Genomic DNA, 23,369 nt, shown 5'->3' on the forward strand with positions numbered 1-23,369 from the left:
AAAATGTGCATTCATTATCTATTTTGGTTTGTAACGAATTACCCCAAGCCTTAGTTTGGCGTGAACGACAGCTCTGTTGGGCTGGGGATCAGGCACGGCTTAGCTGGGCCCTCACAGGGCTGCAGGAGGGGTGTCCACCGGAACGAAGGAACGGTCCGCCTCCAAGCTTACTCGTGGTCGTTGGCGAGATTCGCGTCCTCGGAGACTCTCTGACTGAGGGCCTAAGTTCCTTGCTGGGTGTCGGCCCGAAGCCACTCTCGGTTCCTTGCCATGTGAGCCCCTCCGCAGGGCAGCTTTCAACTTGTCAGATTGCTTAGAGCGAGCAAGCGAAAATGGGAAGAGAGTATCTTACAGCCTAGTCATTTCTGAAGAAGACATCCTATTGCTTTTGCCCTATTCTGCCCATTAAAAGTAAGTCACTAGGTCCAGCCCTCACTCTCTAAAGGGAGCGAACACCAGGAACTGGGGGTCACTGGGAGCCATTTTGGAAGCGCCGTGTGGGCAACGATGTAAGTGGCGAGGCAGCAATGGCCCGATTATGCCATGTCAGACTCCCATAGGTGACGGCAGCCATGGAAACATTTCACTGCCCAAGGGGAGGAGTCTCAAAACGTCCCTCACCAAGACGGAGCAGAGACAGGGTCAGAAAGGGAGTGATGGGGAGGGGCAGCTGTTGCAAGGAGGTCATCGCCAGGGAATGGCCACAGGAGAACGCTCATTGTGTCACTGCTAATCTGACCCGGAGCTCAAGGCCAGCCCTCTGGAGGGTCACATGGCCCCCTCTGGGCCTTTGGCCGTGCTCTTTCTCCTGTTTCAGCCACTTTTGGAGTGCTGTGCTTGCCTTCTGTAAATCATCCTTGAAATCCAGGGCAGGCACCGCCACTCATGGGCTGCTTCTTGCACACCAGACCTCATTCACAATGATGTCCCAGGCATTTCGGTTATTCTCTCATACACAGGGGAGCGTGATTAGAGGTACGTGACAGGGCCAAAGGGTGCCCTTGCCTTTGTGACTTCACCCTGATGACCTCACCCTCTCCATGGACATGATCCTCAGCCTTAAAGGTTCAGGAGCTGGGCTTCTTTGTTTTCAAACAATTGATGATGCACTGGAGGCTGGGATCAGCTGCAGGACCCCAGCACTGCTGTGTGGCCCAGCGCCAACTGATTGTATGCAACTGGGATCAACTTCTCCTTTGGGATTTGAGGGAACCCCGATAAATCAATAGACCTCTTCCCCTGTCAAGTTCAGAATCAATTGGCAGGTTCAGGAGAAAGGCAGATGAGGAGCCAATTGGAGAGCAGACCTGAACACACTCTCTAGCCAGGAGGGAGCGGGGAGGCAGAAGAGCGTGGTCAGCTCCTCCTCCCAAACTCACCAGGCAGTTGAGTAGGGGCCCTCTTCATAGCAAACAGCCAGATGGCAAGAGGGAGAGAACTCCACGGAGCATCAGGATCACCTGGGCACTTTGGGAAATGCAAAGTGTGGGTGCCACTCCCAGAAAAATGGAATCAGACTAGGCATGGGGCCCAGCAATCTGTGTTTGACTAAGCTCAAAGGTGATTCTCATGCAGGCTCAAGCAGTCAAGTGGTAGCAGTTCCACATGGAAAGTGAGACCTAAGAGAAATGGTCCCCTGGAATATTCTGCATCCAATGCCCACTTTGCCCTCCAATTCTTGGGAAGTTGAATCACAGGGCCAGAAGTTCCCACATTTGATTTTTAGGGAACAGCTGCCCCAAGGAGAACCAGGGAGAGTCTCCTCTCCAAAAGGGAAAAATGCCATGGGTTTGGTTTGTGCCAGCCACGCCTCTCTCTCACAGACCATAGAGGGACCAGTATCTCCCTGTTGGCATTTGATAGCCTCTGAAGAATCGAGAATGACCAGTATCTGGAAGTCAGGATGGAAACATCTGCTTTCGTGCTCTGGGGCCCCCCAATGCACTTAGATTTCCAAATGAGCTCCTTGACAAGGCCCACCCCTCTCCAGCCTCATCTCACCAGCACACTCACACCTCCAGTGTCTCTGGCCTTCTGCCCCTTTAATATGTCAAGCTTGCTCCTGCCTCAGGACCTTTGCACGTGTTGTTCTGCTGCTTGAAGAACTCTTTTCTTAGACCCTGACATGCCTGGCTCCTTCTCGTCCTCTCAATCCAAACCCAAATGTCATCTTCTCTGACCACCCACTTGAAGGTACCCTCAACCCCTCACCACTATCTAGCTCATTGCCCTGGTTTATTTTCTTCAAAACAGTTGATACTATCAAAAAATGACCTGGTGTGTTTATTTGTTGCCTTATTTATTTGTCTCTCCCTCACTGGAATGTAAGAGATCAGGAACCTTGCTGTATCTGTAGCATCAAAACAGTTCCTGGTATATTGCAGGCCTAATATTTAGATAAATATTTGTTGAATAAATGAATAGATGAATGAATTAACGGGCACAGGAAAAGGCTCTAGGTGGGAAGGATCAGCGTGGAGGGAGTCAGTCATCAACAGGAGGGCGATGAACCCAAAGACTCTGCCTTCTTCGTCCCAAGGGCAGGGCCCCGAGCCCAGCTGCAGCCCCAGGTCTGCAGTTCCGGCACCACACCAGGTTTTCCACCTGCTCTTCCCGTCCCCCATTATCTCAAGCCTAGGCCCCCCCTCCTCTTCCCCGCCTCCCCCTTCACTGTCATCACATTACAGTCATTAGAAGCCGGCAGATTCACACCCTCCTGTCGGCTTTTTCATAAAGAAATATTAATGGAGTTATTTTTCAGCAGGGGCGCTGCAAACTGTTGTCGCAACTCTGACTTGGCCACCCACATTCCCATAATTAATCACACAGGAAACCAGGAAGAGGTGGACTGAGGGCTGGGGCCCAGCTGCCTGGGGGCCTCTTCCCAGAGAAGAGTGTGGGGCAGCACACAGCCGCCACCCACCGAGAGCCCACTGAGAGCCCACCAAGAGCCCACGGGTCAGGGTGCAAAGGAGACGACCCACCCAGAACCACTTCCAAGCAATTCAAGTCAAGATCGAATGAGCACAGGGTGGTGGAGGGCGGAGAGCTCCGCCAACTTCAGGCAGTTGGTAACGAAGGAAAGGTAATTAAACAGGTAGGGTCGAGGCCGGAGGGAGAAATACAGTTAAAGACAGTCTCTTCTAGAATCATAAGGAAGCCGGCATTTTCTGAGCATTGTATGAGTTATGTGTGGCTGGGTAACAGATGACCCCAAACTTACTGGCTTCAAACAACACGTGTGATCTCACTGTTTCTGAGGGGCCAAAGCTCCAGTGACAGCTTATCTGGGTCCAATGCTTGAGGTGTCACAAGCTGAAATCAAGGTGTCAGCCTGGGCTAAGTCCTCATCCGGACTTCCCCGGGGAAGGACCTACTTCCCCACTCGTGTGGGTAGCTGCAGTAGTCATTTCCTCCGTTGGTTGCAGGCTGTTGGTTTGAGGCCCCCCTCAGCTCCTAGAGTCCTGCCACAATTCCTTGCCATGTGGCCTTCCCCAGCTTGGCTGCTTAATTTGTCAAGCCAACAAGGAGAATCTCTAGAGCAAATCAATCAGCAAGAAGGAGTTTTCTGTATTATCACATAACCTCAGAGGTCATGTCTCATCGTCCTTGCTTTGCTCTGTTTGTCAGAAGCAACTCACCGGTTCCACCCACGTTTAACGGGAGGGGGTCCTACAGTGAGGGGGAACCACGGGGCAGACACCCTAGAGTGTGTCTGCCACAGTCCCTGATACATGTTAAGGACTGTGGCGAATGCTTTTGCATGTGTTACATCATTTAACTGCTAAAGCAATCTGTAAGGCAGGCATCACCCTCATTGGCTAGATGAGAAATTCAACACAGAGGAATGAAAACTTGACCAAGGTCCTGTGAAGGTTAAGACGGGAACCACTTGTGTCAAGACACCAAGCTAACCTGTGCAAGCTTAGACTGAAGGGTCAGCATCTTTACAGTGAGGAACAGGGCCTGAGGGAGGCAGGGGAAGGGGTAGCAAGAAGGTTATAGCTCTCATGAGACCAGGAAGAAAGGGTGTGGGTTACATGCTAAGAAAGAAAACTGGGAAGGCTTATGTCTAATGATTTGTTTTCTCAATGAAACAGAAAATGAGGGTGTCTCCTGAGAGGGGCTAGGCTAGAGAGAAGCAGAGCTGAGTTGGAACAGCAGCCATGGGGAATGAGGGACCCAAACCTTTTCAGCATAAGGACAGGTTGCCAAGTAGCGTAGAGCTGCTTCCTCCAGGAAGACTTCAATGGTTGCCTTGGGGGTGGTACCCATCCCACCCCCAGCATCTTGTGTAGTCTTCACTTTCCTCCTTGTGCCTCGCAGGGCTGTGGTTCATGCCTATGTCCACCGTTGTCATCGGAAGGAAAGTTCTTATTTATTTATTTATTTATTTATTTATTTATTTATTTATTTATTTATCTTTAGAAGAGAAGGGAAGGAGAGAAGGAGAGGAATATCAATGTATGGTTGCTTCTGGTGCATCCCCTGCTGGGAACTGGCCCCTGCTGGGAACTGGCCTGCAACCCAGGCATGTACCCTGACGTGGAATCGAACCATGATCTTTTGGTTCACAGGCCCGTGCTCAATCCACTGAGCTACACCAGCCAGGGCTGGAAGGAAAGTTCTTGCTGGGCAGGAACCTAACAGGAGTCCCAGTCGGACCCCCTGGCACCTAGAACAGAGTCTGGCCTCATGGGAGTCCTCCATAATCCAGAGTCCTGCCGGATTCTAGACCCTGTATTTGTGACTTTGCCTTATTACCTCTCATCTTCTAAAGGTTTACCCAGTTCCAAAAGACTTCAAAAATAGGTACTTTTACTTTTGAAAGTGAAAGTGCATTTCAAACAGTAGAGTACAGAATTTAAGTCCGTCATGGAAGAAGGGTTCAAGGTACAACTAGGGGAGTCTTACATGCATAATCTGGTGACCAAAGGGAAAAAAAGGAGTTTTACATGTTGGCCCAGTCTGTTTGATGTCAAGAAGTCAAGAGCCGTTTCAAAATATTCCTCACGAATCTATATTGATTGGTATGAAACGTTGCCTGCCTGAATTGCTGCCTGAAATATAGTTACAGTACAGACACAGAATAATCCCACTGGTATAAAATTTTCAGTTTTGACTCATTTTAAGTAAATGGCAGAAAACCTAACTCAAACCATCTTAGTCAAAAACTGCAACATGCAGGCCCATCTTAAGTGAAAAGTTCAAGAACATCCCATGATGCCAAAGGGACTAACATTTTGGCCTCAGAATCAACCAAATGGCTGTCATCAGCCACCAGGGCAGCCTGTACCCTAGGACTCCTTGCATATGTCCTGAGATCCGCTCTGATTGGACCATCTTGGGTCATATGTTCATCACTGAACCAATCACTGAGGCCAAGGGGATTCCATCTCATCAACTCTCTGTTGGGGTGGAGTCCGGGCAGAGGAAAAGGGATGGATGCCGGGTGGTGAGAGAGGCAACAAATCTGTTCTGTGCCTATATCCGCAGAAAAATGACTGTGTGAGTGCCCACCAAAATGTCGACAACTTCTAGGACTTGGGGCCGAGTCAGGTACCTGGTTTTGTAAAATCAGCCCTGAGCTCCATGCTGACTAGCATAGGGAGCACCACTGGAGTTTCACCCCCTAAGGCCCACCTGCACTCCAGGCCTCCCACCTCTTGGTGAGGGTGGCAGGACTAGTGTTCACATACCTGGCCTTGAGTAGGGTCGTGACCCTGAGCAGGGCCTTCCAACCTGGACAAGCACTTGGAACTGGATGGTCCTGCCTTCCTGACTCTTAGCTTCTTTACACCCAGAGACTGCCACCCCAGCCACCCACAACAAGCCTTGTAGGTGCTGACCACACACCCTCTGGTGGACACTGTCGCCACTTCTCTCAAAGCCATCCCCTCTCCAGGATCATTTTCCAAACCCCCATCGCCACTCTCCCATGCCACTCCCCCAAAGCAGCAGCAGTGGCCACACACGAGACCTGGGACAGGCAGTACAGTTGAGTGGCACTTTATTTCTAATCAGATCCACCAGCTGTAGCTGACTCAGCTTGCCTACACCCTCTGCGCTGGCGCTTCACCGACCCTCGGAGACTCTTCTTCCTGGCCTTGTACTGTGCGCGGTAGGCTTTCAGTTCCTCTTGGTACTGCGCTCTCAGGAGAGCTGCTCGTTGCTCATAGGGCTGCTTCTCTGCATCAGTCGTGACAGCCCACATCTTCCCCGAGGCCTTTGCCACCTGCACCACCGACCAGGTCGGGTTCTCCTTCTTCAGCTGGGCATAGTGGTCTTTGCAGAAGAGTAGGAAGGATGATGGAGGCCGCCTGGGTGCCTGGGGGTCCCGCTTTCTCCGCTTCTTCTTCTTGCCAACATAATTCATCATCTCTTCCTGGTATCGAGCTTTGTCGAGCTTGGCCAGGGCTTCATATTTGGACTTCTCATGCTTTGAGATGGACCTCCATTTTTCTGAACACTTTCTAGAGAACTCTTTAAAGCCAAGGAAGGTATTTGGCTGCTGCTCCTTAAACTTGTTTCTGTAATTCAGTAAAAAGTGGATGTAAGAAGAGACATTAACCTTGGGCCTGAGCTGGATTTCTTTTGCCATGTTCATAAGATCATTTTTTTTTTCTGGATCCAGTAACTTGGGCAGCAGAGACTTTTGTCCCCGCACTCCAGGAGCAATCTAGAAGGTGCTCTACTTGCGGTGAATTTTTCCCTCTGCAAGAGCTGCAGTCAAGGGTTGGCCTTTTCAGTGGCAGTGAAATTATTGGGTCAGAGGAGGGGATTGTGACATCACTCACAAGCAGGCCACTCCTCGCATCTGCATACAAGTACTCTTATTGGTTGGTTACTTGATGGCCAGTTTTTGCTTCTTGTGAAAGATGACAGTTCTTCTGGAGGAAGCTACAGAGCAGCTACTTCTCCTGGAATACTCCTCCTGGGCTTCCTGGAGGCAGCGGGCTTTGCTCAGCTACAGGAGCCTTCAGCTCCTCAGATGCAGTAACAGACCTCAGGGTCTGCCTTCCTTGCCATAAAATTGCCAAGATGCCGCATCATCCCTTCCAGAGACAGGCTGGAAATGATGAACGTGAGGGGGTGGATGGCTCCCGAGCTATTGTGATAAAGTGAGAAGTCTTTCTGTTTCCCTTGAACGGTGGCAGCTAGTACCGTACAGAGAGTTTAGTAGTAACTCTAAAAATAGTCAGGTGTGACAGCTGGGACTGTGTTCCCATCAGGACAAAGTTGTCTGATTTAAAAACCCAAGCACTTGGTCTGTAAGTCCAAATTCTTCATTTCACTGAAGGAATTTGAGCCGGGGAGGTGAAAGCAGGGAAAACCTTGAGATTCTGCTGATGGCACTTGAGCCCATGAAGAGGAAATCTAATTCTTGGTGTACCAGGAGGCCTCATCTCAGGGGGCCCCCATTTCTCAGGGTTAGAGACAAAGGTCTAACTAGCATCCACACTCAAACGAGTTGGCTTCCGGTCCTCTGTAAGAGCAGTTGCAAATGTCCCAGCAGTCTTCCAACTGGAAGAAAAGGGAAAAGAAGTGTCCTTTAGTGACCTTTGGACATGGGGGCACTCGTATGGTAAAGGAGTTAATACAAGTCAGTCGGTGATGATAGCTACAAATTTGCAGGACTAGGAGATGGAGCCTCATTAACATGAACATTAACCTGTTTAAGGTAAAACAGCCACCAAGAGGTGGGAGTATGGATTTGGACTCATCTGCCCGACTGGAGCCTCTGCTTCCCCCTGAGGGCCCAGCCGTGTGGCCTCAGGCAGCTGAGCTCGACAAGGAAGCCTAGACTAGAGCACGTTTAGAATTTTCACCCAGTCCCTTCCCCAGGCTCCAAGATCGACATTGACTTTCATCTTATGTGAGAGGTGGAAACTGATTAGAGTCCCAGGCTCCCCGGAATTCTAGGCCTGGATCGGCTGAGAGGTGGCCAGGCTACCCAAGCCAGCCCCTATCTTGCCATGAGCCTGATTTCTCTGTGAAACCAGTGCTGCGGTCTGGCCAGGAAAGACCCTCCAGGCGACAGGCTGCAGTTCTGTGGCTAGATTTGGGGGCCTCTGAGGTGTCAGATGCCTACCAGGGAGGTCTGGGCTTAATGGAGGGGGAAGAAGGGTCTGGCCATTGAGAATGGCTTACTCTGAGGACATTTGTCATCCCAGACAGCTATTCCCACCTGGTTCTTTTTCCCCAAGGGGCCAGAGGTTGGCTCACCTGTGTGTTAGGCCTGAGCTGGACTGCAAAGATGAATGGGACACAGCTTCTCCCTGAGAAAAACAGAGGGGCTAAGAGGAAGAGCTTGGCTAACCATCTCTGTGTATTAATCAGACCCTGCTCAGACTCCCAGAGAAACCCAGCAGCTGATCTGGGCCTCTGTTCATGTCCTTCACCCCTCTCACAGTGATGAGACCTAGGAAGAGTAACCCCGAGATAACCACTTGGAGTACAACAGATCTAGGAAGAGAAGGAGTAAAAGATAGGAGCCACCATAGCCCTTTGTTGTTCAGGCCACATTGCTTACCTGGAGGGATGAAGCCAGGCAGTTCTTTGTCTGAAGCTGCAAGAAAGTAAATATACCTGGCTTTGCATATCAGTGCTGTGTGCGCTGGTATCCAAGATATGCCCCCCGCCCCCTCCCCTTTCCAATCCTGCTGTCAGCGCGGGAGCTGAACCACATGGGCCACATCAGTGGATCCTGTGTCCTCTGACTTCCATTTGTTTGGCCAGCGGGGACCCCCAACAGGAGATGAGGGAGGGAGGGAGGTGAGGTCAAGGTGTCCTGGCTCTCTCCCCACAAGCTCAGCTGGAGCTGGTTCGCCAACCCTGGAGCCAAAGCCTCGGCTTCCTCTTAAACCATCCTCTCTAAATGCCTGGCTTCTTGGGGTTCAGGAGTGGCTCCCACCCCTTGCCCCTCCTGCCGAGGGTAGTAAGAGCTCTTACTGGCCTCGGAGGACTCTGCTCTCCCTTGTGTCTTTCCCACACCTTCTCCTTCCCTTTGTAAATAGCCTCTTTATTAAATACTTCTTGAATTCATTTAATCTGAGTGGCCATCTGTTTTCTGCTGGGACCCTCATCAGCGTGTCCTGTTTCTAGCCTTCCACTGTGAACAGCCGTGGAGGTGGATAAACGATGTGTGGTGTCAGTCCAAGCCAGGCAGGAGGGTACTGTGCTTCTGGGTACCTAAGAACTGGGCAGTCACACCACCTGGAGTGGCCTGCGTGGGCAAGGAGGCGGGACAAGGCCCCAGGGCTCGGGAGCTGTCTGATATCCTCTGCCTTGCGAGACGACCTCTAGGCAGGGGCACTGGTCTCAAGGGCCGGGTAGTAAATAGGTTTTGCAGGCTGCACAGTTTCAGTTGCAAGTGCTGAACTCTGCCATTATAGCTCAAAAATAGGCATAGATAATGTTAACAGATGAGTGTGGCAGCATCCCAGTAAAGCTTTGCAAAAACAGGCAATAGGCGGGAGTTCATAGATCTGCCAACCCCGTCCAGAGATGAGGGTTCCGCATTTTCAAACTTGCTGATTGCAGCCTACAATGAGAAACACATTTTACGTCATGACCCTTTTGGGCACATGCATACTGCATAGTAGTATTTCTGTAACACTTCATTTACATCAGCCTGTGTTCTAAGCACGTCACCTATGCCAATTGGTTCTGTCCTCCTAAGAGCCCTGGGTATGGGGGTGGGACTGCTATTTTCCACTCCATTGTAAAGATAAAGGTCTCTCAGCACCGCGATCTTAAAGAAACAAAGGTTTTTGCGAAACCTCCATTCTCCTTTCTATTCCGATATAGTCTCCTCTATTCTGTTATTTAAAATAACAACCCACAGACTGATCTCCTGGATTAATTTGAAAACCACTGTCTAGACAAGCTGGGAGGGCGCTCCCCTTTACTTGGTGATGAAGTGAAAATCAGAACATGGCTGTTGGAGCCCGACAGACATGACTTCAAATTCTAGCTTCACCACATACTCACTGGGTAACTTTGAGCAAGTCTACCTGATTACAACCTTGTCTGAACAAAACAGTGAAGTGAGGATTAACTGATTGAAATTATGGGAATAAAGACCCCTGTCACTCCCCCTCTCCCTGCAGTGTAGGTGGATTAGGGAGGGACTTGCTGCTAAGGAATGGAGAATGGAGAATGGAGACAGGCAAATCATATCTTTTCAGTAGAGAAGCCCAGGGACCAAAGTGAACAGCAGTAATAGGCCACGTCAACATGACATCTCCCCTTTCTGTGATGTCATGGACAAGAGCATCTCACCTCTGTGGTATTCTTCCCCCAAATCCATAACCCCAGTCTAATGAGAAAATACTAGACAAACCCAAATTAAGGGACGTTCTAGAAAATACTAGATCAGTGCTCTTTAAAAGTGTCAAGGTCTTGAGAAAACAAGGAGAGCCTGAGACATGCACATAGTTAGAGGAGACAAAGTAGACACAGTAACTGAATGCAATGAGAGATACTGGAATGGATCCTGAAACAAGAGGGGCGGGGCGGGGGGGCGTGTGCATGGAAAACCCAGGGAAATCTGCATGAAGTCTTCCATGGAGCTAATAGGACTGTACCAATATTGATACCTTAGTTTTGATACATGTGCCCAGGTTATATAAGATGCTAATATTAGGGGAAGTCGGGTGAGCATTCTTCAGGAAATTTCTGTACTATCTTTGCAACTCTATTCTCATTTCAAAATTAAAAGTTGTTTTTTTTTTTAATCTCCCCAGCCAGCAGTACTGTGCCCCCAGGGTAAGACAGCATGCTCTTGCCCTTTCTCCTTCAAGAGGCACAGGGCAAATTTCACCCTCAACTGCAGTGACAAATGCTCTGGGCATCTCTTCTGCCGCAGTGCTTCCCAAATGTGGAGGCAGGCTGGAACCACCTGAGAAGCTTGTAAAAATCCCAGTGCTCAGGTCACAGCAACCACAGGAGCAAAAGTACCTGGCATAGGCGTGTAATAAATGCTTCAAGCCTTCCTCCCTCCTGCGCCTCCTGTGGGGTAGGAATCGATGGCCACATGTGCCCTCTGAGCCCAGGGTCTTGCTTAGGGAGAATGTTGGCTCCACAAAGACATCCACATCCTGAGCCCCGGCGTCTATGGATATGTTACCTTCCAAGGCCAAAGGAACTTTGCAGATGTGATTATGCTAAATTAGATTTTGAGATGGGAAGATTATCCTGGATTATCCAGGTGGGCCTGGTGTAATCTCCTCAGTCCTTGTAAAAGGAAGCAGGTGAAAGATGGTGATGTTATCAGTGTTAAAGATGGGGAGTCTGGAAGAGATTTGAAGGTGTTGCACTGCTGGCTTTGATAATGAAAAGACAAGCCAAAAAGTGAGATGGCCACTGGAAGCTGGGAAAGGCCAGCAAATGGATTCTCCATGACAGCCTCCAGAGGAAGTACTGCCCCGCCAACACATTGACCTTGGCCTAGTGATACCAGTCTTGGACTTCTGACCCCCAGAATTGTAAAATAGTAAATCTATGTTGTATCAAGCCACTAAATTTGTAGTAATTTGTTAAGTGGCCATAGGAAGTGAACACGGTATCTTTCTCATCCAACTAGTAGTCCGTAACCTGTGCTATTCTGAATTGCTGCTTGTGTTAATAAAGCTGAGAGATTTACACCACTGCTTACTGGATTAGTTGAGGGGTAAGGGAGCATGACATATTCAAATTTACACACTCTTCTTCACTCATTGACTCACCATGTCACTAACTCACTCTTGTTTGCCAATTAATTCATGTACATATTCTTTCTGTTCATTCATTCACCCATTCACCACTTATTTACACACATACATACACCCCTTAATAATAGCTAGCTGTGAGTTCCTGGAACAGTGTGGCTGATTTTTGGATGACTGATAATAAGCAGTGTTTAAGGGATGGATATGTCCTAGAAAAGAAGGTGGCTCTAGAGAGAGGTATCGGAAATTTCCTGGAAGCCAAACTGGGGGGCGGAGGGTGGGGAGACAGGGTCATAAAGAGCTAGACTTAGGCTCTGTGGCACTGACCTCACACCAAGCACTGAATTCCATCCGATGTGACCGTGATGTTGTAATAAAAATGATGATAATGCTTTAGTTTATCATCTTTAGAAGCCTAGAGAGAGATTAACTTGTGTAAAGTCACACAGCAGTGAGTGGCAGAGACAGGCCTCAAATGTAGGCTGGTTTGACTCCTACGGCCATGTATTCAGCCTCTGCTTGTAGTCTAGGAGCCTTTCCCTTGGCTGGGGTCAGGGAAAGGAGGAAGCTGGAAAGGAACAAGGCCACATAGTGCAGGAAGAAGCACTAGAGTGAGTGCTTCTCTTCATATAGTGAGTGTGCAGTCCCATTGGCTGACTGGCCCAGCCTGGGTCACATGCCCCCTGACTCCAGTCAAACTGCTGTGTCCTAAGGGTTTCCGAGCTATGGATTGAAGTAGAGGGAGACTGATCTTCTAAACCTTCTAGCACCCAGAAAACAGTGGAAGTGCCTGATTTAGTCCCACAGGCATAAGAGGAGAGTGTCAGGTATCCCCTGAAAGGTTGGTGGAGATCCACCTCAAGCCTCCTCGCCCAGAGCGTGGCACCTGCCACAAGACCCAACACCTTCTGTTCGCTTCAGCACCATGGACAGAGCCTCTCACGGAGTCAGTCAGATGCCCCACCCAGAGCAGTCCTGTGGGGAGAGCAGCTGAGCTGGGGAATGGAGGGAACTAGCACCCCAAGCCGCACCCCAAGCCACTCCCCAGGCCTTCTCAATGTGATATTCCTAGGACATCAGTGATGACACCCTCATCCCACCTGACAGCAAACAGAGCCTGGCACCCTGACTCTCAGCATGCGCAGCTCAGACACGTGTCTCCAGGGTGCAGTGCATGGAGGGGGAAAAGCTTTCACCATGGAGCTGACAATTAGCTGCACAGGGAAAAGCCCTGCTAATTTGTTGAGTTTATTGAGTTGCTGCTGGGGAAGGAACATTTGCTCATGTTGATTACCAAACTCCACTGGTGCTGTATAAGGGATATGTCATCATGAGAAGAGTCCCTCCCGAAAGGTACCAACAGCTGCCACATGAATGGGAAGCACCACAAAGGCTGAGGGACCAAGGAGGTGTGGCGGTATATCTTCATGGGAAACCCATATGAAACCCAGCGTGGCCTTCGAGGCCCTGCCTCCTGTCTCCAGGCTCACTTACTCATCTGTCTCCTCCTCTGCTTTTCCCACCAGCAAGATCCCATCCACTTGTTCATTCATTCAAGCATTCCTCCTTCCAGTGAGCAGTATTTACTGAGCCCTTTCTTTGTATCAGGCACTGTGCAAGGTACTAAGAAAGAACTGAGCAAGAAAGAAATAGCTCCTGTCTTCAGGGAGCTCACACTTTGGCGGGTGAGGCATACCCCTGAACAATGCTTGGTGAGCCAAGCACTATGGTAGAGAAAGGACAGGGAGTCCAGAGGTACACAGAAGAAGCCAACTTGGAGCCAAAGGCTATAAGATCACACCTGAAGGATGAACAGGGAGTAGCTAGAAACAGGGTAGGTGTGGATCAAAGTGGAAAGGGAAGATTTGGCAAGGAGGTAAGTTCTTGATCTTTGGAGACATTCATACAGATCTTGACTGACCATGTGTCAAGAATGCTGTAGTTGGGATTCATACATAGCTGCGCATTAGACCTAGAAGACCTCTGAAGGCCTTCTCAAATAAAATTTTAGAGTTAGCTGCTTTCTTCTCTCCTGATGGCAAATGAGAACAGGTGCCCCACTATTGAAAGCAAGAAAATGCTATTCATTTGTTTATTCATTCATTTATTCAAAAGCACGTGTATGCTTTACCATCGCCACCAAAGCAGCTCCTTGGAGTAGCTGGCAACTCCCATGGCCTACGTCCAGCTCCCTAACCGGCGCCTGTGGTACTCTGAGCCCAGCTGCCTGCAGGCTGCTCCCACACCCACCCCCAATGCCTGTGCACTCCCTGCTCCCACCAGCTGAGTCTCGCTCTTTCTGAGAATCAAATGGGTTTGTTGCCAGCTCTCTTGGTGCCAGTCATACTTGTTATTGCAATTATGTGATTTAAATTAAAACATCACATAAACTGATGAAATATGAGTGTGAAAGGAAATATAGTTGCATCTATGGAAACTAAATTGACTGCTTTGAAATGGCTCCATGAAGGGGAAGCTCTGAAAAGAATTTCTTCCTAAATATTAGTTATGAGTGAGTGAGACAGCTGCACCCACTAAGTCAGTGACATCGGGACAGGGCCCAGGGCTGTCCTGTTCACCGCCATATCCCTTGTGCCTGGTACAATCTCTGGCATATTGTCAGTGCTCAATAAGTATTTGACTGGACGAGCTGTAGCAAAACTGGGAAAGGTAAACAATGCATTATGGGTGTAGTTTGTGTAAGATACACAATGCAGAGAATGAACCCATGGCAAATATATGTACATGTAAGTATTTTATAGTGAAATGATTAAGCTATGTATCCATATTTGTATTATTCCTGCCTTACAAAAAATTATATCTCACCAACAAACTACATCTGCATCATCAGAAAGGCTTCTATGGTGTCAGTAAAATCTTTCCGTAAAGGACAAGATAAATATTTTTGGCTTTGTAAGTTGTAGTTTCTGTGACAACTACTCGGCTCTGCCACTGTAGCATGAAAGCAGACAATATGCAAACGCATGAGTGTGGTCGTGAACCAATGAGACTTCACTTACGAACAGCCAGCACCTGCAGTTGGTGGCCCCTGTTCTGCGGAAGTGCCTTGTTCTGTGTGCCAGGCACTGTACTGTGTTGCTGGACATGGCAGAAAGAAGGTCCTGACCCTGCTCTTACAGAGCTCGCCTTCCAGACAAGACAATGGTCAAGTCCAAAGGTGGTTACGCTTTGATGTGCTCAGTACAATGTCAGGAGTGTGTCTGTGCCGCACAGGAGACACCGTGGAGGGAGCTGTTCTCGGGGGGGTAGGGGAGGCGATGGAAGGGAAAGGTGGAGAAAAGGAGACTTTGGTGAGGTTTATGGGATCAGTGGTATTATCCCAGGTAGTCAGGTGGGGTAACAGGAAGGGGCATTCCAGGGGGGGGAATAGCAAGTGCAAAGGCATGGAGACGTGCAAGTAGCAGGAGTCAGAGTGGGTGTCATTGCAGAGGGAAGGTATTAAGTTGGACTTGATCCTGGAGCCCAAGGGCCTGCACTGCTGGGTTCCCAACAAGGCAGGGACTTGGTCGAATCTCCCACAGAGTATGGAGGTGGGATTGGAGGTGCAGGGCAGATCAGGAGGCCGTCGCTGTAGTCCAGGTGAGAAATGATGAGGCATGATGAGGGGGAGAGGACTTGGCCACAGGGGGCAAGCGGAGGAAGGGCGGCGGGGGAAGGGCGGGGAGGAGTTCAGGATGATGCCTGGGTTGGGTGACCGGGAGGAAGGTGAGGATTAGGGGCCAGGGAGCACTAGCAGCAGGAATGGCTGCAGGATGGCAGGGAGGAGCTTTAGTTTGTTCAGAGCAGAGCAAACAACCCCAAACACACAGAATAGGCAGGTGGCCGGGAGTTGAATCTTCATAGGCTGCTCAGGTCTCTGGAGCTGTCTGCACCAGTGAGGTGGGCAGGCACTTTCGGGAACAAGAACCTCGGGGGCCAAAAGGCCTCTTTCCAAAGACAAAGCCCGAGACTGGGAGACTCCAGCAGCCCATACTCCAAAAAGACTTGCTTTCATCTGAGGCTTTCACCCACTGCCTGAAACATATGTACCATCATGGGTTTGTTTTGGGAAACAAAGGTTTTACCTTGACATAAGAGTCCTAGGGATTTGGCTAAATGAAAACAGATACAGAAATCATTTGTGATTAACTCAGGGCTGAGTTAATAAAAGCTCACTTCAGGGATGAGAGGTAGCATGGGTGACAAGGAGCAGACGTTGGCCTCCAACCAGGGCCTTGAGGCCCTTTGGCCACACCTAGGGCATTTCCAGAAGGTTTCCCTGGCTGCGTCATGGTGTCCTTTCCATCCCCCTGGGAGGAGCTCAGTGGGCAGGTGGGAAGGAAGGAGGGTGTGGGAGTGGGGATAGGGTGGCAAATACCTTCTGTATTTCGTATTCTCCCACGAGCCTTATGGAGGGAGGGCTGGTCTGTGCTTGGCCCTGGGATGTGGAGATGCTTCAACTCTGAACCATATCCAGGCAGCAAATGCAAGTCAAACAAGAGATAAAGATCACAGGAGGAGATCTGGGAGCACCGAGGCCAGATGCTGTTGACTGAGAGTGGAGGCTGCAGAGAGAGGGGAACATCGAGCTGAACCCTCCTATAGGTTACGGGCCTAGCAGGGACTCCCCAGATCCAGGGGACCACAGTGGGAGTGGCCCACACCAGCAAGCGCAGGGCCTGGTACATAACGGAGGCTTCGTGAGGAAGCACGTGAACGAATGTTCTCCTAAGGATGTCAGTTTTCAGGAATGCTGCGGTTTCAACCAAGATTCCCTAACATCCCTCTCCCTGAGCTCACAATTAGGCAGCAGTGCTCTGCAGTCACTCTGGTCATCTCGTGGCGGTGGCTGTCAGCACCCCAGTGCGCTGAGTCTAGGTCACTTCTTCAGAGGAAGTGCCTTCCGCGGAGTCTGCTCTGCTGTTACCGAGAGAAGAGCTTGGAGCTTTCTGCAGAGGAACTCAAGGCCACTTTTCCCGTAATCAGCTCCATGCATTAAAGGGAGTGATTTTTTTTTTTAATCCTCCCCAAGCCAGATTCCATTAATGAAGCCCCATTTAACAGAAGTCAATTTACCAAAAAGGAAAAAAAATGGAGTGTAATTGCTTAAATACATTTTATGTTGTACTGCAGTAGCAATTTTCTGGGTGAACTTGGAATTCCCCAGGCCCCCTGTCGTTAAATTAATGTGGACAGAAAGGTTTGAAGGGGAGACTCTCTCTTTGTGTCTCTCTCCTTTAATTATGATTCTAAGAGGGAACAAAATTAAAGAGGGTCCTGCGGGGAGAAGGCGGGGCACAGCGGGAACAGAATGGAAGTCAGCCTAAACTTCACGCCTGCCTGTATGTGCCAGTATAACGCAGTGGCTGAGTACATAGGCTCTGAGTGCAATGGCCTGGGTTTGAATCCCACCTCTGCCAATTAATAACTGTGGGATCTAGCAAGTTACCTAACCTCCCTGTGCAGCCAGGTGGTACAGTGGGGAAGGGTATAAAAAGCAAGTGCAGAAGCAGAAAAGCAAAAACACAATGTGTGCTCCGGCTCCCACGACTGGAGAATGGGATGTGTGTGGTGTGTGTGCACGGGCCCGTGCATGCCTGAGCATTCAGGGTGCACAGACGGGTGGGAGTCGGACCAGGAAGGCCTTACCAAGAAGGTGGCATGTGGTCAAAGGCTCGGAGGAAGTGAGGGGTGGGGGTCTGGGAGAAGAGCCAGGTAGCAGGCAGAGGGAATGTCAAGTACAAAGGCCCTGAAGCAGGAGCAGGCCCCACCAGTTTGAACAGCAAGGAGACCATGTGACTGGGCATAAAGAAGGCAGAGATGAGAGGAGGGGAGGCACACTGCTTTTTTAAGGTCTGTTGGTCATAGTAAGGTCTTTTACTCTGAGGGCTGGAGCCTCAGAGTGAAAGATTTGTTTGTTTTTACTTAGGTCTGTTAAAGTACAATGTGCATAAAATAAAATTACCCGTCGTTCTCAGAGCTTTGTCCAATGTGCACATTTCATGTCACTTCCGTCCTGTTCAAGACAGCAAGCATTGTCATTACCCCAGAAGGTCCCATGCTCTTCCTTCCCAGGCAGCCGCCACCTGTAACTCTCACCCCCAGCTCCGGCCACCATGATCTGCTTTCTCTCCCTGCAGATTAGCCTTTCAGATCTTTCTGGAGTTCGATACAAATGGAGTTGTCCAGGGTGTACTCTTTTATCACCCAGCACAATGCTTGCTTCATGTGCCGGGGCTTTTCATTGGAGGGCTTTGAGGAAGTCAGGGCACCCTCCCCACTCCAACAAGGAAGCTCCCAGTTTTTCCACAGATGCAAAAAAAAAAAAAAAAAAAACTCTGTTAAATGTGCAATATTTATGTCCAAGGATGCAGGAGCAGAGCAAAGATTGAACCCTACAAGGTTAAGTCTTAGGAATTAACCGGATTCCTGGCAGCAGGCAAAGGTGTGGGAGAAGGCAGAGGAGGGAGATGACCCTTGGGGCTCTGCCAGGCTGTACAACAGGGTTTTCAAGCAGATCCAAGGGCAGGGGAGCCTCTCTGACTCTGGCTGCCATCTTGACCGTTACTTCCATCCTGCCCCTGGGACCCCAGCACCCACCCTGCATTCCAGTTCCCAATAAACAGCTTTTGGTTTTGAGTTATTCAGGTAATTTCTTCTTTTTACTTCCCTTATGTAAATAGCCTCTAAGTTTTGTCATTGAGATAGAATTGCATTTGGCCTGGGGAAAAAAAAAAAACAACCCACAATACTGTTTGTGGCTCCTTAGAAAACGTAAGTGACTCAGCCTGTAATAAACTATTTTAAATGGAATCTGGTAAAATACAGTAATTGGTTTCTATAATAGCTCTTACCATAACAATATGGGTTATATTCCTGGAGTTTAGTGTGTGTCAGCATTTTCATTACAGTAAAAATTCAGCAGTGCAGGGTGTGGAACCCACTGGGTGGTGTCTTTGTTTAGTTCATATCGATGGAGACCTAGCACGCGGATCTATTCCACTTGTTCCCCCAGCTCCTCTTCCCTCCCTTCTCCACCCTCTTCCATGCCTAGAAAGACTTACCTGTGGGCCCACTTCAGTGCGCTCCCTTGCCCTGTGGCTGTCCATTGGGCAGGATCAACAGAAGCATTAGCAGGAGATTGGAGGAGAGGAGGGAGAAGAGCGAGTCCCAAGTATCCATTCCCTGCTCCCTCCGGGTATGATTTGCGCACACTGGCTGTAGTCCGGACGGCAGATCTGTGTCCACACAGCTCTTTCCTCCAGAGATAACCATTTCCTCTGTGGAAAGTGGTTTCCCCCTTTGTAAAGAATCCATTAAACTCCTGGAATCGTTCTCCTGCAACCTTGCCAGCTGCTTTGTGCTGGAATCCTGACACTCCGGCCTTGTGCCCAGCATTCTATCAGGAGCTCAGTGCAATGATGAGAAAGGCAAGAGCAGCTGCCATTTACCAAGAGGTCTCTGTTTGCCAGGGGCTGTGCTAAGGTCCTTCTGTGTATGATCTTTAATCTATGCAGCCTTTGAGGGAGGGGTCATAATGGTCCTCATTTTATAGATAACGTCACAGGACGCGTAAGTAATTTGTGTAAGATCACGCAGCTGATCCCTCCAGAGTCCGAGCATCTTCACCAAGAAGCTACACTGCCCTCTTTGAGGAGTTTTCTGAGGGAGGCACGCACCCAGGATAAATGCATTATGATTGGAATAAAACGCTGGGGCGTCACAGAGGAGAGGCAAGGGTAATTATATTGACTGAGCAAATACACATCAGGTACTGGGCTGGGGTCTTTACTCCATAAGGCCTCTCAGTCCCACCAACTCTTCAGGGGCTGATGTTACTATCCTCATTCTCAGAAAGGCTAAGTACTTGGTCTTAGGACACGTTGGTAGTTAGTGGTGAACCTGGATCTGAACCAAAAATCAGTGTGGCTGCGGAACCAGGGAGAGGAGAAAAGGCTTTCCTGGGGAGGCGATGTCTGAGGGCTTCCCAGAGTCACCTCGGTGACATGGGTGGTGCAGGGGTGAGGGTGACAGAAGGGCATATTCCAGGCAAAGAAGGCAAAGACCTAGAAAAGGAAACACATGGAATGCTTAGAAGATGTAAGCAGAGCGTCTGGGGAGTGGGAGCAGACAGGAGTGATGGTGCCCAACAGGAAGCATCAGAGGTTTGTGCCCGATTCGTAAGCGGGAAGAAGCAGGGGGCAGACGCTGAGCACCTGGCCTGCTAGGGGCTGTGGAGTAGAGGAGGGAAGGTGGAGGGGACTTCTGGGGAACAGGGAAATGGGCAGAGCAGGGAGGGCTGCAGCCCAGTGTGGTGGCGAGGGCCAGCACTGAGCAGAGGGCCAGGTGTAAAGTTTGGAAGGCCAGTCTTGTGTAGGCACTGGGGAGCCACCGAAGGTTCTCGTGCTCTGAGTGACTCTAGGAGGAAAGATCTGGGTGACCTGGAAGTGGGCCCAGGACGGCAGTTGGTCAAGAGGATGACGACGCAGTGACCAGTGGCAGTGGGAGATATCCTGGCACACCCCACCCCCCACAGAGCTGGACCGGCTAGAACTCAGAAGAAGCTAACCTGAGGGGGGAGGGGCAGGCCGTCGGGGCCAGGGAGGAGCTGGAGGAGGCCCAGGGCCCGAGTGGAGCCAGAGTGGGCTCTCCCACGTGAGGGGCCACACTGCCTGTGGGGTTTGCCCACGTCCCTTCTCCTCACTCCCTGGAGGTCCCGGGGCAGGGTCTTGCTAGGGTAGCTGACCCTCTGCCTGGGACTGGGGCACTGAACCTCTGCTGGAGAGCCAGATGCCGGGCCTCTACATGCGGGCTGGACCTTGCACTGGGTGTCTGGGCCTGTCCTGGGGGTGGGTATGTGGACATCTGCTGGGAAGGGGCCTGTGCTCAGAGGCCTGGACCTCTCTCCTGAGGGAACTAGACCTCTACTCCAGACGTGAGGGTCCTGTTTCACCCCCGAAATGTTTCAGGAAAACCCAGCGGTGGGAAGGGTTTCTGGAGTAGCCACCCCGAGCTGCTCAGACCCTGAGCTGCTGGAGGGTGCAGGCCGCACGGCCCGTCCGTCCCTCTCACTCCAGGCTCCGGCAGAGGCCCTGGCATGCATGGGAAGTGGGGGGCCTCCCAGACGCCCATTCTCCTGCCCCAGCCATCTGTGGTCCCTGACCCTGCCCCCTTCCTGTCCCCCACAGGTTCACTGGAGCCAGCCTCCCAGCCCCCGTCATCAGCAGCAAGAACTGGCTGCGGCTGCACTTCACCTCGGATGGCAACCACCGGCAGCGCGGCTTCAGCGCCCAGTACCAAGGTAGGCAGGCCCAGGGCTCCTGTGCTTCCTCGGTGGACGGCTGAGGCGGCTCCTTGGGGGAGCTCATTCTGTCTCAGACTGGGTGTCCCGTGGCTTCAGGGTACACTCGTCTGCGAGGTCCTGCTCTTAGTTACAGACCCAGAGACCTGCCTCTCTGCATCTCTGACCTGCTATCGTGGTCTGGGGCCCAGGGAGTGAATCGCGCAGGCCAGGCTACCCCTCTGCAGGCCAGGCTGATCGTAACCATTAATACCGTGCTGGGCACTTGATAAGCATCATCACACTGAATCCTCGTCATTACCCTGTGAAGCAAATGCCATCATCATTCCCATTTTATGGTCAAGGAAACTGAGGCACAGAGAAATGAGTCCAGTTTCCCAAGGCCATCTGAACTCCTGCCTTTTGTGTGATTTTTTTTTTGCATTTTATTTTTAAAAAGTTTTTTTTATTAATTATGTTATTACAGTTGTCCCAGTTTTTCCCCCGTTGCTCCCCCTCCACCCAGCCTCCACTCCTTCAGGCCATCTCTCACCTTTGCTCCCCCACGGGTCCTGCATATATAAGTTCTCTGGCTCCTCCATTTCCTATACAGTACTTCACATCCCCGTGGCTATTCTGTAACTACCTATGTGTACTTCTTAATCCCCTCACCTCTTCATCCATTCCCCCACACCCCTCCCATCTGGCAACCGTCAAAACACTCTCTGTATCCATGATTCCGTCTCTGTTCTTCTTGTTTGCTTAGTTTGTTTTTTAATCTAGAGTTCACCGTCTTACCCACCAGAGACTAGCCTGTCCCTTATAAAGCAGAACAGAGACATGTCAACCCTCTCATTTGCACTACAAACACCAGGCAAAGTATCGTAGGGAGCAGGGAGCGCTAGGGCGGAGAGGCTGCAGTCTGCGAGGAGCTGCCCGGGGCTGAGAGATCAGACCAGGAAGGGCAGGGGGCAAGTGCAGGTGAGCAGGTCTCTGCGCCCATCGTGAAGAACGTCCTAACCCCCAGAACTGCCTCTAGAGAGGGGTGGGTGAGCCCCAAAGCGGGGATCTCTCCAGGACCCCAGGAGCTGCAAACTCCAAGGGGTAGACTACGACATTCCTTTTCAACCTTGAGTTTATTCGAAGTACACAAACTTTACAGAGATAAACACCAGTGGTTTGCTTTATAACTCGCTCATTAAGCCTGTAACTGTTACCAATTACAAATTAATGCTGGTTCTAATTGATTTGATGATGAACTTGGATTGCGCACCTATTAAGTCTCAGGCCCTCTATGAGGCTCTGGGGAGGAAAATGAGGAGTGGGCTTACCTTGTACTGAGTGAGTGAGTGACGGAGGGAGGGAGGGACTGAGGGAGGGAGCGAGGGAGGGAACTCGGCGCTCACAAAATCATGGCACCCGGCCGGCCTGCTAGAAGAGTGAAAGTGAGTGCTAGTCAGTGCCCCGCCCCCGCCAAGGGCGTACATACAAGGAGGGAGCCACTGATTCCAAGTGGAGCTCTTGGCAGCTGGCCCCTCCCAGCCCCACCGCGGAGGCCCGATGGCTCAGCCACAACAGCGCAGAGCACAGCCCACCCCAGAGGTGGCCCTGGCACTGTGGAGCTGAGCCCCGGCCACGAGGCCCCAGGCCAGGCTTTCTGGCCGTTTGAAAGCAGCACTGGCGACAGAAGCATTACCTTGAAAATCCAAACCTTTTATGAGCAGCTTCATTCTCTCAGCCTTGGGTAGCAGGACACCTTTGAAATATTTGAAAAATAAACAGGCAACCCACCTGTTCTGAGGAGCTTCACAAAACCTCGCTCAGAGAGCCGTCCTGGAGACACCTCCCCGCTGCTGAGGCTGGGCCTTTGTGGAAATGAGCGCCTGTCTGGGCCCTTCTGTGTGTTTTCCAAAATAGGAAAGTGATGGAGGCTGTTGTGCCATCTGATTAAGTAGGTCCGGGTGCTTCTCGCGTTTTGTGTGCTGAGAGCCTGTTTGTCTTGGTCATACGTTAAGGCTGGGTGCCGGACAATGGACTGAGAAAACCCAGACCGGGAAGGCTCTAGAAGGTCGGGAGCACACGTGCATTGCACACCTACTGTGCGCCAGACCCTGGATTATGCACTGCATGCCCATGTGGCCTCTTTTGAGCTTCCCCCAGGCACAGTGGCAAACGTGCTGATTCCCATTTCCCACTGGGGAGGCTGAGGCTCAGAGAGGCTGTGTAACCAGCCCGACGCACACAGGTCGCACAGCCTGCGGGTGGCGAAGCTGCCTTCGCAGGCCTGTGTGAGTTCTCTGCAACATCACAGGGCCTTCTCTTCCGGTGCTTTGGGTGTCTTACCTTTCCTATTTGACTGGGAGCTTTTAAACTTTGTT

At 50.7% G+C, this 23,369-nt stretch overlaps 2 protein-coding genes across 2 annotated transcripts in view; one reads left to right on the forward strand and one right to left on the reverse strand.

Annotated features, from left to right (window-relative positions):
* Positions 1–23,369, forward strand: part of CSMD2 (CUB and Sushi multiple domains 2) — a 546,707-nt gene that overhangs the window by 242,715 nt on the left and 280,623 nt on the right. The window contains exon 6 of the mRNA XM_053660680.1: positions 20,900–21,012. Within this exon, the coding sequence (XP_053516655.1) occupies positions 20,900–21,012 (113 nt within the window). The remainder of the gene's footprint in view (positions 1–20,899; positions 21,013–23,369) is intronic.
* HMGB4 (high mobility group box 4) lies at positions 6,017–6,607 on the reverse strand. The gene has a single exon (XM_037149642.2). The coding sequence runs from the start codon at positions 6,605–6,607 to the stop codon at positions 6,017–6,019; it is 591 nt and encodes a 196-aa protein (XP_037005537.2).

Source organism: Artibeus jamaicensis, unplaced genomic scaffold (assembly GCF_021234435.1).
Source record: "Artibeus jamaicensis isolate MK-2021 breed Jamaican fruit bat unplaced genomic scaffold, CSHL_Jam_final scaffold_847, whole genome shotgun sequence".
NCBI classification, from domain to species: Eukaryota; Metazoa; Chordata; class Mammalia; order Chiroptera; family Phyllostomidae; genus Artibeus; species Artibeus jamaicensis.